This window comes from Pan paniscus, chromosome 23 (genome assembly GCF_029289425.2).
Source record: "Pan paniscus chromosome 23, NHGRI_mPanPan1-v2.0_pri, whole genome shotgun sequence".
NCBI lineage: Eukaryota > Metazoa > Chordata > Mammalia > Primates > Hominidae > Pan > Pan paniscus.
In genome coordinates, this window is record NC_085927.1 from 31,403,081 (window position 1) to 31,416,034 (window position 12,954).

The window sequence follows — 12,954 nt, forward strand, 5'->3', positions numbered from 1 at the left end:
AATCCTTTGACCCCTTACTTGTGACTGGCAAGTTACCCAACTTTTGTTTCATTTTCCTCATCTGTAAAAACCGGAGAGTGATACACACTCCCTGGAGAATGACAGGGAAAAGAGTACCAAGAACTTTAACCTAACAAGTCAGAAATCAATGAGAGACCCCTTTTGACAATTCCCACCTTGCCCTTCAGACATTCCAAGATATGCAGCTTTATTTAATAAATGACCCCACCTTGGGCCTCAGCTGACTAGACCAGAGGCAGACACTCTCCCAGGCTGGAAAGGCCAGGTGGAGTGAGCTGTTCTGTGCAGAATGATCTCCCTAACAGGGTTTTTACACATTCTGTTCCACTTGGAATTGGATTCAGAGTGTTCTCAGCCTCTGGTCATCAAAAAACCCAAAGACACACACCTTCAGGGAGCTAGGGTCAGCTCTCCTCTGCTGAGTGCATGGGGAAGTGACAAAAGAGAAAAGAGGGGAAAAAAATCCAGCTGCTGAGAGATGTAGGGTACAAGAAGCTTTTGTAACTGTAAAGAGGGAGGGAGGTAGCTACGTTGGTCTATTTTCCAGTTCCTGGTTCCAACTATACCTAAAGCTTTAACTGCACTTTCTATCCTTGCAGTAATATGACAAAGGCCCCCAGATCTTAATCATAAACTTTTCATTTTCTATAATGCAGTCTCTACAAAGTAGTGCCTAAAACATTCCAGCACTCTACCCTACCTTTTACCCAGCTAGCTCTAAGTCTTCCTTCAGGTCCCAGCTTAAACACCACTTCCTCCCGGAAACCCTTCATGACTACTCAGAATATCTTATATCATCCAGTGGCACTCCACACCTCACCATACTCAGTAAATGTTATTACTGCCCTGTTGGACTGTAAACACCAAAGAGTAAGAACAACTTTTGTTCACTACTTTGTTCCTACTGCCTAGCACATAATCCGGTACGTGTTTAATAATATTAAATGAATGAAAATCAAGAAACTGGTAGAGGTAACTAGAAGGAATGGGAAGAAATCAATACTGCTTCCTGATAAAAATTAAGTTGCTAGATGACAGATCCTTTGGAGATAAAGAAAAAACAAAAACAAAAAACAAAGTTACTTTAACTCTAATCCTTTCTAGCCTCTTCTTCAGGTCTGTCTGCAATGGCATAATCATTTTATACTTTAGGGCTAATCCATTCAGGAACCCAGGCTGTAGGAAGTACGTTTCTAGGTAACTCGGTATAACAGAGAAAAGCCTATAGTAGTTAAAAGAAAAAAGGTCACAGGATTTGGGGTCTGCATAAATCTCAATTTACATCTCAGTTCTGCAATATACTTACTGGCTGTGAACCCTGAACGAGTTACCTGACACCCAGTTCCCTTATGTGTAAAGTGCAAAATATAATACCTCAAAGACAAGGATGACGGTCAGGCGCGGTGGCTCACACCTGTAATCCCAGCACTTTGGGAGGCCGAGGCGATTGGATCACGAGGTCAGGAGTTCAAGACCAGCCTGGGCAACAGGGTGAAAGCCCATCTCTACTAAAAACTACAAAAAAAAAAAAAACTTAGCCAGGCACAATGGCAGGCACCTGTAATCCTAGCTACTCAGGAGGCTGAGACAGGAGAACTGCTTGAACCTGGGGACAGAGGTTGCAGTGAGCCAAGATTGCGCCACTGCACTCCAGCCTGGGCGACAGAGTGAGACTCTGTCTCAAAAAAAAAAAAAAAAAGACAAGAATGAGAATGAAGCTTAAACCAGCAAGGCAGGCTTGCAACTAACATTAGTCAGTTGATCATGGCATATTATCCATGCAGACACCTGCTATCCAGCTCCTACTGGCCATAGGTTCAAACCCCAGGGCCTGCCTTGAGTCTGAGAATCTGGGAGGGACCTTGGAGACCATCTATCCTGTGGGTTGCCCAACATCATTTTCAAAGCAATCAAATCCTTTTTCCAAATGGAATCTTACCCTGCTAACCCTAATAGTTACTACCTATGTGAACTGAAGATGATAATGACTAAAAGGCAATTAAGAAAAAGAAAAAAGACTAAGGGTAGAGGAAGAAGGGAAACGGGAGGGGAAGGAGGTAGATAAGAGAAGAGCAAAGAATAGAAAAAACAGGGATTAGGGGAGAGAATGCTGTATGTGAAGTTTCCCTATTTGGGGTGAGGCCTGAAGCCCCTAAGAGAGGAGGAGATTTGAAAGCCACAGACAGAGCCCAATCCTTTCATTTTATAGCAGGGGAAATAGAAACACATAAATTTTGTTCAGCTGCCTATAGCTTTCTCCTCCTGTGGTTCTGCTCAGTTTCCAGAAAGCCTGGGTAACGTCTGAATCCTCCTGGAATCTCTCTTCTTCCTTCTGGTACGGTGTGGGCCATTTCAAAGCTCAGGCAGGTGGCCTTTCCTAGAGGTAGCAGAGACAGCGCAGCTACTGGATGAGCTCCTAGGCACCTTTCAGTGTGGGAGCCTCAAGAAGTGAAAGAAAAAAAGCAAATCTAAAGGGGAGCAAAATAGCATCTCAGGATTAGGCAAGAGGGTGGGTGGAGTAGGCCGGAGGCAAGGAGCTCTAGATGTTTGTTGGGGAATGAGGTGTTTTTCAATTAATAGGTATATATATTGTGAGCAAGGTGAGGAATAAATTACATACAGTTTTGGGGAAAAGTCAACTTGAATTTACACAAATCAAATTATGGGAATGGTGTAATGGTTATAGCTAACTACCAGGAATACATCATTAGGGATGCTATTAATATAAAAATTAATTTTGTTTTGACTTATCCTTTTACTCTAAACTCTGCTCAGAAACACTAGATTCTTCTGTTACTCATGTAAGCTGCTGTCCTTGCATCTTTGAGCTCCAAAAGTGTAGAGGAGACTTCTTGATTAAAAAAGTTAAGTAAACAATGAGCAAGCAAAATTAAGAATCTCAATATCTCTGTCTCCAGGTCTAGAGTTTTTATATATGATATATGTTATTGCTGTTCCTGCCTTTCAAACAGGTAGTACAAACACCCAGCAGAGATCCATGAAGAGAGCGCATTAACAGGAAGCAATAGGGCAAAGTTCATAGAGATGAGCTTTAGAGAAAAGCGGGACTTAAATAGAGCCTGATGTTTCTTGGGGGAGGCTGGGGTGCTGTACTATGGGCATCTTGGCAGGATGATTCTCCAGTGGAGGGAGTGTACCGTGCAATTCAGACCATTTAGCTTGTCTGCCCTTGACATGCCTACTGACGGCCAATAACACCCCCTAATCAACGTGACAACACAACAAAAAGCCGCCCCCCTATACATTTCCAAATGCCTCTGTAGCAGGGAGGTAAAATCACCCCCACTGAGTACCACGAGATAAAGTAGGCACAATGCGGCCAGGTGCAATGGCTCACGCCTGTAATCCCAGCACTTTGGGAGGCCGAGGCGGGTGGATCACCTGAGGTCAGGAGTTTGAGACCAGCCTGGACGACATGGCGAAATCCTGTCTCTACTAAAAATACAAAAATTAGCCAGGCATGGTAGCACACACCTGTAATCCCAGCCACTCAGGAGGCTGAGGCAGAACTGCTTGAACCCAGGAGGCGAGGTTGCAGTGAGCCTCCAAGCAAAACTCCATCTCAAAAAAAAACTAAGTAAGTAGGCAAAATGGGCAGAAAGCATAAGAGACAAAGTGGGAGCGGAACTGGCAGACAGAAACAGGGCCATCCTTTAATCACTCCGTCACCCACAAGATCAAGTCCAAAGTCCTTACCAAATAATGCCCTTCAGGATTTGGCCCTGCCTACCCCCAGCTGTCTCAACTCCCACCTTCTTACTAAGGCACCCTACACTCCAGCCTTCCCAAGTAATTTATGGTTTTCCTGACCTGATGCACTGTGTTCATGGTCTGTGCCTTTACAAGCACACTTCGCTTTGCCTAGAAGGCATTTCTCAAGGCAAACTCCTACTCACACATCAACACCTAGCTCAGAAGTCTGGGAAGCCAAAGAAAGACAGCCCCAAGTCACTCAGCTCTTCTCTTCCTCTCAGCACTTCACAAACTCCTGGGTAACACTGGTATCTTCTCTGTACTATTCCCCAATTCCATCCCATTATTTGGATGAAGAGTTCAATAAACATTTTCTGAGTAAATAACTCTACACGAAAGGTTTTAAAGGCTAAAAAGTGATACAAGCAAAAGCAGACAACAGATATTTCTTGTTACTGAAATAATCTATTTTCTCAACTCTGATCTTTGGTGGAGCACTACTTAGGAACCAGAAAAAGTGGGGTTGCTTCATCACTTCCTAGCTGTGTGTCATTGGGCAAGTTAACTAACCTCTGTGTGCCTCAAGTTTCTTCACTTGTGGGGTAAAAAACAAACAGAAGTTACCACTTTTGCTGTACAGTTATATGGCTTAGCATTAATGTATATAAAATACAAAACAAGAGTGCTGAAAAAGTGGTAGTTCTACTAGTCTGCTATAATCACAATAACCTTAACAAGACAGGGCATTGTACCATCAGGAATGTGATCACAATGAAATTTTAGTTGAAACCATCCCCCTCTTTTTTCTTTTATTCATTCAGCTTTCCCAAGTTGAACATCCCCGCTTTAAAAAAAAAAAAAAAAAGAGGCCAGGCACAGAGGTTCACACTGTAATCCTAGCACTTTGGGAGGCTGAAGCAGGGGGATCACCTGAGGTCAGGAGTTTGAGACCAGCCTGGCCAACATGGCAATACCCCGTCTCTACTAAAAATAAAAAAATTAGCCGGGTGTGGTGGCACACACCTGTAATCCTAGCTACTCGGGAGGCTGAGGCAAGAGAATCACTTGAACCCAGGAGGCGGAGGTTGCAGTGAGCCGAGATTGTGCAATTGCACTCCAGCCTGGGCGACAGAACAAGACTCTGTCTCAAAAAAAAAAAAGAGCTGAAAGTCAACAAATATAATGGCTTGTCAGCTGCATTCTGTTTCCCTTCTATAGTACTCAATACCAATCCCTTAATGAGTACCATCTCCCTTGGCTCCTTTGATAACGTGCACTCCCAGTTCTTTGGTCTCTCTGGCCACATTTCCTCTGTCCTCTTCCATAACTTGACCTTTATTGACACAGTAAAGGCAGGCACTCCTTTGGCTTAGTTCTCAGAGATCTTATCCACTCTTAAGGCTTCAATTAATATCTCTATGAAGATGACCCCATGAGCTCTCTTGTCGCATTCAGAAACAGCATTTCAAACTCAATTTAACCAAAATAGACACTTGCTATCTTAGTCTAAGATGACCAAGCATACTAAGAGTGTTTCAATCTCTCCTCCTCTCCCTCCTCCCCGTCTACACTGTTCCCTTATACATCTGACCAGTCATCAGTTTCCTCTTCTTTGCCAGAGTTACCTGGTTGGTCCTCTGTTCTACTTCAGTGGTTCTTAATGTTTCCGGGATAATGGACTCATTTGAAAATCTATCAAATGCTATGTATTTTTTAACCAAAAAGATAAATATAGAAAACATATGATTGCAATTTCTTTCTTTTTTTTTTTTTGAGACCCAGTCTTGCTCTGTCACCCAGGCTGGAGTACAGTGGCACGATCTTGGCTCACTGCAAGCTCTGCCTCCCGGGTTCACGCCATTCTCCTGCCTCAGCCTCCCCAGCAGCTGAGACTACAGGCGCACACCGCCACGGCCGGCTACTTTTTTTTTTTTGTATTTTTAGTAGAGATAGGGTTTCACCATGTTAGTCAGGATGGTCTCGATCTCCTAACCTCGTGATCCGCCCACCTGGGCCTCCCAAAGTGCTGGGATTATAGGCGTGAGCCACCGCGCCTGGCCATGATTGCAATTTCACCTAACCAATGACCCAGATAAGAATCTGTGCTCATCCACTCAAGATTTTAACTACCATTTACACAAATTTTCATCTCCAGCTCCTGCTCCCCTCTTACAAATTTTAAGATGGTTTCTGGATATAGCCTGAATGGCCTACAGGCATTACAAACTTAAGTTCAAACCAGAACTATTTCCCCTGACAAATCTGCTCTAACAGTATTCCTTTACTTGGATAATGGCACCACCATCTCCCAGGCTCCCAACCTAGAAGCCTCAGAATGAACAACCGCCCATAGCCAATCAACCAGCAAGCCTTGTTCTATCTCAGAAATCCCTCCAAATCCAAATCCCACCTCTCTTGGTCTCTTACCCTTTAAGGTCTCCTAATCCTTTGATTCCACTCAGACTTGCCATGATTAAAAGTCTTTTTACCACTCTTCCCACAAGGGTCCCTGTTACTATTTCTGTCAATACAAAACTCCTCACCTCCATCTGCTACCTTCCGCTGCCACTTTATTACTGCACCTCTAGGTGGTTAGGCTTTCCTAATTTTTCCTCCACTCCAGTTCTTCTTCCTTCATTCCCACTAGTGTTGATTTGTCTTCCCAAAAAATTTCAAAATTGACCATGTATGACTGCCTCTTTCAAAAAAAGGCCGGGCACGGTGACTAAAGCCTGTAATCACAGCACTTTGGGAGGCTGAAGTCAGGGGGACCACCTGAGGTCAGGAGTTTGAGACCATCTTGGCCAACATGGCAAAACCCCGTCTCTACAAAAATACAAAAAAAAATTAGCTGAGCATGGTGGCACGCGCCTGTAGTCCCAGCTACTCAGGAGGCTGAGGCAGGAGAATCGCTTGAACCTAGGAGGCAGAGGTTGCAGTGAGCCGAGGTCATGCCACTGCACTACAGCCTAGGCAACAAGAGTGAGACTCCACCTCAAAAAAATAAATAAAAAAATAAATAAATAAATAAATAAATAAATAAAAAGATGCTTCCTCCACTGAACAAATATACAGTCAAACTTAGTTTTGCCTTTGGAGTCCTCTACAGTTTGCCACCTAAGTACATTTCCAAGATTAGATTCCACAGCTCAAGCTGTCACTTGTTCCTATTATCTGCATATCAAAATCACACCCACTCTTAAAGGCCCAACTCAAATCCCACTCTTCATCTTTACATCCTCTACATAATCATTAGGAAAGGACTCTAAACAAAATAGTCACAATTCCTAACGAACTGATAAGGAAACAGAAGGGGGTAAATCTAAAAAATGGCTAGAAATCCATAAATCCTTTTGGAAGCATTTTTTAAAAGATCACCATTCAAATATTAGTGAATATTTCAAGGAGCCCTCCATAAATCCAGCACTGTTAGCCAATATTTATTAAATGCTAATAATGTGCAATGGAGAAGATTAACAGCAGGGTATTTCATCAACCTGATAAAAGGCTATAATCTGGATCTTGGATTCAAATTCCAATTACATTTGTATTTCACTTAGGAAACGACAATCACAAAAAGAGGACTTAGCATTTCAAATGGAGAGTCAGAAGGTCAAACAAGCCTACAGCAGTGACAGAAGTAGTTCCCATATCTAAACAACTTCAGACTAGTAAAAACCTTATCAGACAGGAGAAATCTTATCAGATGGGGGTACCTTTTCAATTGACATGTCCTAAACGTAAAACACTTTTTTCAGTCCACATTTTAGATAAGCTAATCTTGTTAAAAGGGCCAAAGGATGTGATGGGAAATTCTGAGCCTCTCATAATGAGACATGTTCACTGGCACACTTCCCAGTGAGTGCAACAGCAATGCGATGTGTGGTGGAGAAATGATGCTACTGGCAATACTTTCTCTCCATTACTTTTTAGGGCCTTATTTCTTTCAGGCTCGACCTAATTTAAATTCTGTCTTGGCTCCTAAGCCTGTGAGTTCATATTAATTTTCACAGTTGTATTCAGCATTTTGCTCCTAAACAAAGTGAAAACATTAAAGATTCAATTAAAATCTCTTTAAAAAGAATTTTAACTAATCTTTCTATCTAGCTACAATACTTGGTAAAACATGCCTTCTATGGCATTTCTAAAATTATGATTGAAATTTGAATACATTTCCGAAACAGACTTATATTTACTTTATAACAGTAAGATACAGAAAATTCTGCAAGTATTAATTACACTAAGGAACGCAGTGTTTTCCTAAAAACAGCTGAAAAGAGCTATAGTGTGTCTAGTAGAATCTCAGTCTACAACCTTAATAACTCTAGTTCTATGACCTCAAGAATTGGCTTCACCTCGAAATACTTTCTCACCTGAAAAAAGGAATAACACCATCTTTTCCTCCCTCAATGTGGCTGCTCAAATAAAATGAAATAATATATGTAGCACAGTACCTGCCACGAAGGGTTCAATAAATTATTAGTTTACTTTCTTCAGTCAACACAAAAGACACATTCACAAGATTCAGATTTAAGGAAATCTATTTCCACAAGTCCTCACCAGCACAAAATGCTATCGCTAGTTTGCTCTAATAAAAACTACCATCAGCCGGGCGCGGTGGCTCACGCCTGTAATCCCAGCACTTTGGGAGGCCGAAGCGGGCGGATCACGAGATCAATACATCGATACCATCCTGGCCAACATGGTGAAACCCTGTCTCTACTAAAAAATACAAAAATGGGCCGGGCGTGGTGTCGCGCGCCTGTAGTCCCAGCTACTCGGGAAGCTGAGGAAGAAGAATCGCTTGAACCCAGGAGGCGGAGGTTGAAGTGAACCGAGGTCACGCCACTGCACTTCAGCCTGGAGACAGAGCGAGACCCCGTCTCGGGGGGGAAAAAAAACCGTCACTATCATTTCACTTTTCTAAGGGACCTGAATCAAGATGAGGGAGTCTACGTGTGATTCTGCAAGAACTCCATTAAGGCTGCATACATAATGAGCACTAAATCATTAACAGGAGTCCATAGCAATTGGGCTAAAACATCTGGGAGCATTTATGCTGGTAAAAGAGCTCACTTGGGGGCTAAAAAAAAAGTCAAATTAGGCCCAACTCTAAACGGATCTTTAATAAATCAAGAGAGTAATGTTAGTTTATCCTTCCTGAAACGCCAGCAGTACGATATTAAAATCCACTTAAAAGTAAAAACTTCAAGACGGAAATATTCCACCAACACTGGCGTCAGTAATCCATTTTAGAAAGCCTGCGCGGAGACCACCATTAGCACCGCTGAGGATATTTAATGAAAGCCGTTGGCTGCAAACAGAGGCGAAGAGAGAAAAACGATTATTTCGGTGTTCTGCACACACGCGGAGGCGAAACGCTTTCAGGACCTCAGCAGCCACCGCCGCCAACACCGACAAGCATCTGATGGAATTCACAGTTTTACAATCGAAAGTCCAAAAGAAGGCCATGATACTAGCAAATTGAGGAGTGGGGACCCTTCCGTTGCCTTCCCGAGGGTCCAGACTTTAAAGGCCGCGCTGCGCCCGGGGCCAAGGGTCCACTAGTCCCGGCCTACGCCCCCCGCGCCCCTTCCCGAGCGACCGAAGGCCCGGGAACCGCGAGCAACAACACCTAAACCTCAACCGGCCCGGGGCCGCGCCCGAGCCCTGGCGCGCGGACCGCGGTGAAGTCCGGGTTCGAGGTCGCCGCGGCGCCTGAGGCCGAGGCGCGGGCGAGGCCGAGGCTGCGTCCGCTGCGGCCCCGGGCGGTGGGGGGGCCGGGCGTGGCCGGTCGCGGACACTCACCACACCATGCCGTAGGCGCCCTCGCCGATGTACGAGAGGTTGGTGTAGCGCGGCCCCACGTCGAACACCTGCCCGCGGACCATCTCCGGGCCCGCGCCCGCCGCCGCCGCCGCCGCCATGTTGGCTGCCGGGCCGCCGCCGCCTCCGCCGCGCTGAGCTCGACGCTCGGCGGCCGCCGCTCAGCTCTTGTCGCCCCTCCCGCAGGGACTGCGCCGCCGCCGGTGCAGCCGCCGACGCTGACCGGGAGGAGGAAGGAAGACGCCGAGCGGGAGAGCTGAAGAGCCGACAGCCACTCGGACCGATTGCCTGCCTGCCTGCCAGACTGACGGGCGGGCCGGCGGGCGGGCGGAGGGAGGGGCGCGCGCCGAGGAGGGTGCCGGGGCGGGGACAAGCAGTGTGCATGCGGATTGGTTCCTCGCGGCTGGGGGCGGGGCCGCGCGGGCCGGCGGAAGCGGCGGGCTTCGGGAGGGGCACTGCGGCGGCGTTGACTGAGGGGGCGCCACCAGGCGCCGTCACGTGCATTCGCGGGGGCGTCGGCGCGGGTCGCGTCTCTTAAGACACCCAGGGAGACAGACGTGGGGCAGAACTCATGGGCTGAAGTGAGAGATGGCTGGGGCCCAGGCGAGCGACCGAGCAGGGTCCGAACAGAGCCAGCGAGGGACCCCGGGCTGTGCTTGAGGCCCGACGACGCGCCATAGCCCGGCAGCGCCGCAGCTCAGGCCTCTGCGAATCTGTGGTCCACACGCTGATAAACTTAGAGGCCTCTGCACTGGGGCAGAAACCGAAAGGCATGACCCAGACCGAGAAAGATATTTGCATACTGAGAAAGTGTGAAACACAATTGTCGAGACTAAAAGGAGACACTGAGAGGATACGCCAATCAGGTTAGTTCAGATGTTTGTTGAGCACACTCCATGTTCCTGGGGATCCACCCTTATAGAAGTTACCTTTTAGAGAGAGGAGACAGACAAATACGTGTAATGCTCAAGTTGTGATAAGTACGATGAAGAAGTACAAAGCAGAAGGGAGGGCGCGGTGTCTCACGCCTATCATCCCAGCACTTTGGGAGGCCGAGGCGGGCGGATCACTTGAGGTCAGGAGTTTGAGACCAGGTCTCTACTAAAAATACAAAAATTAAGTCCGGGCGAGGTGGCTCACGCCTGTAATCCCAGCACTTTGGGGGGCCGAGGTGGGCGGATCACGAGGTCAGGAGTTCAAGACCAGCCTGGCCAACATGGCGAAACCCTGTCTCTACTAAAAATACAAAAATTAGCCGGGCGCGGTGGTGGGCGCCTGTCATCCCAGCTACTTGGGAGGCTGAGGCAGGAGGATTGCTTGAACCCGGGAGGCGGAGGTTGCAGTGAGCCGAGATCGCCCCACTGCACTCCAGCCTGGGCGACAGAGCAAGACTCCGTCTCGAAAAATAATAATAATACAAAAATTAGCTAGGCGTGGTGGCGGGCACCTGTAATCCCAGCTACACGGGAGGCTGAGGCAGGAGAATCGCTTGAACCGGGGAGGAGGAGGTTGCAGTGAGCCGCGCCACTGCACTCCAGCCTGGGTAACAGAGCAAGACTCCGTTTCCAAAAAAAAAAAAAAAAAAAGAAAAAGAAAAGAAGAACTACAAAGCAGAGAGTAAGGGATTAGGGGGTGGTGGGTCGAAACACATGAGAGATACATTTGCGTTCAGAGACAGACCGAGATTGGTACAGATAGGCAGAAATGCTGACAGAGCAGGTAATGAAATAGAAATGCAAAGATAGAGTCACTAAAACCAAAACATCGAGGTTTAGAGAAAAAGAGACACACCAGGTTAAGAAACAGTCACAAACAACAGAGGTTGAAAAAATAAAAATTAGAGTCCTGAAGCAGGTGGATACCAAGGAAAGCTAAGACAACGAGACGGACAATGACCCAGGCACTGCTTCTGAACCTTTTCCCCTGCCATGTTTGGAGGGAGAAGGAAGAGCGGCAGACCCTATATCCTCTTTGTTCAACTCTTCCAAGTTTAAAACCATCAACTCTTGACTTCTAGACATCAACAAAGATTAATTAGTCAATCTCAAAGGAGAATAAACAAAGTTTTTTGTTTGTTTGTTTGTTTAACTCTCTGGTGGAAGCTGGTGTGGTGGCTCACGCCTGTAATCCCAACTTGGGCCCGAGAATTCAAGACTAGCCTGGGCAACACAGCAATACCCTGTCTCTAAAACAGAGAAACAAACAAACAAAAAATCCTGTGGGGGAAAAAGGATGTGACACATGAGAAAATGAATAAACTGCTCCAGCCAAAATTTACTCCTTCAAAATATATTTAGCCCATGAAGCAGGACCCAATTTTAGAAAATACCTAATTCTTGAGTTAATGGGTGCAGCACACCAGCATGGCACATGTATACATATGTAACTAACCAGCACATTGTGCACATGTACCCTAAAACTTAAAGTATAATAATAATAATAAAAAGAAAATACCTAATTCTTATTCTCAAAAGAGGACATTGCATATTTTTTTAAAAAACAGGCCAAGATAAATGGAGAACCATGAAATTAAAACCACAATAACCGGCCGGGCGCGGTGGCTCACGCCTGTAATCCCAGCACTTTGGGAGGCGGAGGAGGGCAGATTGCCCAAGCTCAGAAACTGGGGACCAGCCTGGGCAACATGGTGAAACCCTGTCTCTACTAAGACACAAAAAATTAGCTGAGCCTGCCGGTGTGCCTGTAGTCCCAGCTACTCGGGAGGCTGAGGCAGGAGAATTGCTTGAACTCGGGAGGCAGAGGTTACAGTGAGCTGAGATCGCGCCACTGCACTCCAGCCTGGGCCACAGAGTGAGACTCCGTCTCAAAAAAAAAAAAAAAAAAAAAAAAAAAGGCCGGGTGCGGTGGCTCACGCCTGTAATCCCAGCACTTTGGGAGGCCGAGATGGGCGGATCACAAGGTCAGGAGATCGAGACCATCCTGGCTAACATGGTGAAACCTCGTCTCTACTAAAAATACAAAAAAAAAAAAAAAAAAAAAAAAATTAGCCGGGCGTGGTGGGAGTGCCTGTAGTCCCACCTACTCCGGAGGCTGAGACAGGAGAATGGCGTCAACCCGGGAGGCGGAGCTTGCAGTGAGCCGAGGTCACGCCACTGCACTCCAACCTGGGTGACAGAGCAAGACTCCGTCTCAAAAAAAAAAAAAAAGACTTGATGCAGAAGAGTACATCAGCAATATAGAAGATAAACATGAGAAAATTTTCAAGAATATAGAACAAAGTGATGGAATCCTGTAAAAGAAGATAATGGGGATGGACAGCATCTAGGGATTCTAACTCTAGGCATCCCCACAGGAAGACAGAGCAAATCGGTTAGAGCGAATAATCAAAATTACAATTGGAGAAAAGTTTCCTTAGGTTGCAAAAAGGTCTGA

The 12,954-nt window shown here is 46.1% G+C and overlaps 1 protein-coding gene across 2 annotated transcripts in view; it reads right to left on the reverse strand.

Moving 5' to 3' along the window:
* The window catches only part of MAPK1 (mitogen-activated protein kinase 1), a 107,252-nt gene extending 97,369 nt beyond the window's left edge, over nt 1-9,883 (reverse strand). Inside the window, exon 1 of one of the 2 annotated variants that reach the window (XR_010111784.1) lies at nt 9,544-9,877. Coding sequence is in view for 1 of the 2 variants with exons in the window: in XM_034948791.4 (XP_034804682.1) it covers nt 9,544-9,662 (119 nt within the window). In the remaining variant the exon portion in view is untranslated. Of the gene's footprint in view, nt 1-9,543 lie in introns of both variants that reach the window. The other variant, XM_034948791.4, reaches the window with a different exon arrangement.
* Nucleotides 9,884-12,954: the final 3,071 nt, after the last annotated feature.